A 3448-nucleotide genomic window follows, 5' to 3' on the forward strand; every position below is an offset into this window, starting at 1 on the left:
GAGGAAAAATTTCTTTACTGAAAGAGTGGTGAAACATTGGAACAGGCTGCCCAGGGAAGTGGTTGAGTCCCCATCCCTGGAAGTATTTAAAAGACGAGTAGATGAGGCACTTAGGGACATGGTTTAGTGGGCATGGTGGTGTTGGGTTGACGGTTGGACTCGATGATCTTAGAGGTCTTTTCCAACCTCAATGATTCTATGATTCTATGATTCTATGATTCTACTTAATAATCAAGGTAGCAGATGTTGCCCTCCATTGCAGTGAATTAACACAAGACATTAAAGTGGTAAATAAATTCACCTAACAACCTCTGAGCTACAGCTGCACGTGAAATATATAGGATGCTAAAAAGTAAAGCTATGTCTAGAGGTAAACTCCAAAAATGTTCAAGTACAATCCTTCTTGTAAGGGACTTTGCCATTTAGTATTTTCTTTTTCTGTTACAGCTATGCAACCTCTGAATGCTTAGCTATAGTTCACAAAACTGTGACTTTCACGACTTCCAGCTGCAGGGTCATGGAGTTGCATGAGTCCTGTGATTTTTAGTTTCTTTATCAGATGAGCATATGACTGTACTGACAAACGTTTGACTCTGGGAGTTACCTGTTCTGCATGGTTTCAACCCCGGACAGCTGGCCCATGGTCTTTGCAACACATCTCAGTCCTGCTCTGTGCCCTGTTTTTGTGCCTTGCTTTACACAATTGCTGAATAAAAGGCATACAGGGTATGAACCAGACCCTGGCTTCCCCCTCATGCATGACAGCCGTGCTGAAGAGAGGGACTTCTTTATTCATCTTTTTCTGACCCTTCTCTTTCTCGGCTGTAGCCCAATGCCAGCAGGAGGGACAGAAGGTAGCCTCGTCCCACTCAGACCCGCAGCCTGTGCCTGGGGGCTCCACAGGGATGTTCAATGAAATGTCTTTCAGGCTGAGGAAGGCAACTACTCCTCCCTTTCCTGAGTAACACTCTTTTGTAGCGTGAAGCAGGCTCATATGCCTCCTGCTACAGTTAAATTCCTTCATCTGAGTGCTAGCTCAGCCTGCAGTTGAGTATTTTCTTTAAGATCATATTGCACCTACAAGACGGAGCTGATAAAATAGGCATAAAAGCCAAATTATGCTTCCTCTCATACCATTGCAAACCCAGAGAAGTTACTGGAGGTTTTTTTCTGCACGTAGACCAGGAAAGAGTTTGGCCCTAAGGGTTGACAGTTTAACAGTATGCATGAAAGAAAAGGATAGCTACTAAAAAAAAAAAAGATAAAGTGAAAAAGGATACAATAAAATTTCATGTGACAGGCACAGGAACCACTGATTCCACTAGTTATTTAAAAAAAAAAAGACATTAAGAAGAAATGAGTTTTGAGAGAAAACATTAAACTAGGTTAAAACAATATCGTAGGGACGCTGCAATGCTCTCCACAAGGACAAGAAATACAAGTAAAGAATTCCTATTATGGTACAGCCTCCATGCAACCTTAATTCTGTTCTGTTTTGACACTTTGCAATAATATTGTAATTATAATTACAGCATTTGATTTTTAAAATATTGACAGGGTCATAATTTATTTAAGTCATAAAAATATTTTTTCCCCTTTTCTGTTATAATTACAAGGCAGGGCATAATACTTCAAGAAAAAAAATTAAAATATATGCAAGCTGAATAAAAATGCAGTAAATTTTCTTGCTACCATTTTTCCTCTGTCTATGGAATTTTTCAGTGTTAGAAAGATGTATTACCGCCTTATTCAGAAATGCAAATATTTACCACCATTTGATAAAGGATTTGCAAACAAAAGCGTAGTATTGCAGACAAAAGCCCAAATCCTATCTCTTCCTCCTCCATATAAAATTCTTACTTATTTAAGAAGTGTGTTTGATTTGAATGAGGCTGTTCTTCTGCAAAAACAAAGCTTAGAAACTACAATTTAAATTAAGATGATCATTCTTAATATTAAATAATATCTAGAATTTTTTATGCTGGGGCATGTCTCTAAAATTTCTAGCTAAAATCTACCCATACATTTTTATAACTGTTACCTTTTTTATATTTTAAAACTACATATGTAAAATGCTTGTGTATTTTATTGGGGTTTTTTTATATGTGTTAGCACACTCATAACTATATTTTTAACTGCAATCACAACAGGCTGTGTAGTTATACAGAAGGCCTGAAAGAAGATGTGCCATCTGAATACCATAGTTCATTGAAGTTTAAAGTTTTCAGGACAGAGAATATTTATTCGAAATTTCTGAAGAGTTACAATCTACTAAACCCAAAAAGATACATGTAAAGATCCTTACTCAGTTCTTGTGTGTTACAAATTATTTTGTCCTATCTTCCACAAAAATAGTCTTGCAGCACCAAAAATACTGCAGAAACTAATGCTGACCAGATTTTGGCCTCCCTATCACATGGAATGAAAAATCTCCTGTTAAGATCGTGGCTATGAAAAAGACTGAAACTCTAGTGTGTAGAACAACTTTTCCTTTTCTTTGTGATTTTGTTTTTCACAATGTATTTACATATTTTAAAACAATCAAAATAAGGATCAGAGTACTTGGCAATAACAGAGGAAAGAAACAACCCTAGGATAAAAGGCTGCTGAAACCAGAGACAGCCATGTCTTTGTAGCAAGCTTTTGATAGGCTGCTTTCCAAGGGTACCCCCATTTCTGGCCATGAGGCATGTTTGCAGGGAGCCATTTGTTCCCCACACAGACATCAAGGCTGTTGATCTTCTGGCTTCTCTAACGAACACGACACTGGAGCAACCACAGCTCTTGCTTTGTTCAACAGCAACTCTCGCTGGCCAGCAAGCCCCAAATCCATTGCTGTCTAGGTAAGTGGTGACACAGAGATTTGGGGACCTACCTTCACCAAATGGAGCTTGCAAGCATTTGGCCCCCATCTCACCTAGGCAAGCGGAAGGAAAAGGACTCTTACCTGAGCTGAGCAAGAAAAGAAAGAGAAAGGCGGCTTTGCTAATCCCCATTTTGGCCCAGCTGGCAGGTGATGGAAGTTGTCTGTGTCCATGCACAAAGTTTTATTGACTCGCACTGGAGTGAGGCAGCATCAAACAAACAAGGCAGGTAGGTTAAGTTAATCATTCTCCCATGCTGTGACCCCCTTTGCTGTGGTGTGGCCATTCAAACAACCTTGAATTGGATGTATTACCAAATCAGACTCGATCATTTGTACTGGATGCTGGGAAATGTGAAGGCACTCTCTTGTTTTGCGGGGCATGTTTTTGTTCTCAAATGGTTAGGTCTTTCTTTGCTAGAGAATAGAAAGGAATAATATTGCTAGAAAGCATGGGAAATCATATGTCCAGGCAGAATTTGGATTTCTCCTGACACTAGAGTCCCAATGGTAATTTCAGCCATGCATACCTGTATTGATTTATAAGGACCAAGTTCCATTTAATCTCAGGGCAAGCACTATTAT

General features: G+C 39.1%; 1 protein-coding gene across 1 annotated transcript in view; it reads right to left on the reverse strand.

Moving 5' to 3' along the window:
* PLG (plasminogen) overlaps positions 1-2996 on the reverse strand; it is a 25779-nt gene extending 22783 nt beyond the window's left edge. The window contains exon 1 of the mRNA XM_009289989.2: positions 2948-2996. Within this exon, the coding sequence (XP_009288264.1) occupies positions 2948-2996 (49 nt within the window). The remainder of the gene's footprint in view (positions 1-2947) is intronic.
* Between the last annotated feature and the right edge of the window lie 452 nt (positions 2997-3448).

Source organism: Aptenodytes forsteri, unplaced genomic scaffold (genome assembly GCF_000699145.1).
Source record: "Aptenodytes forsteri isolate BGI_AS27 unplaced genomic scaffold, ASM69914v1 Scaffold122, whole genome shotgun sequence".
Classification (NCBI taxonomy): Eukaryota; Metazoa; Chordata; class Aves; order Sphenisciformes; family Spheniscidae; genus Aptenodytes; species Aptenodytes forsteri.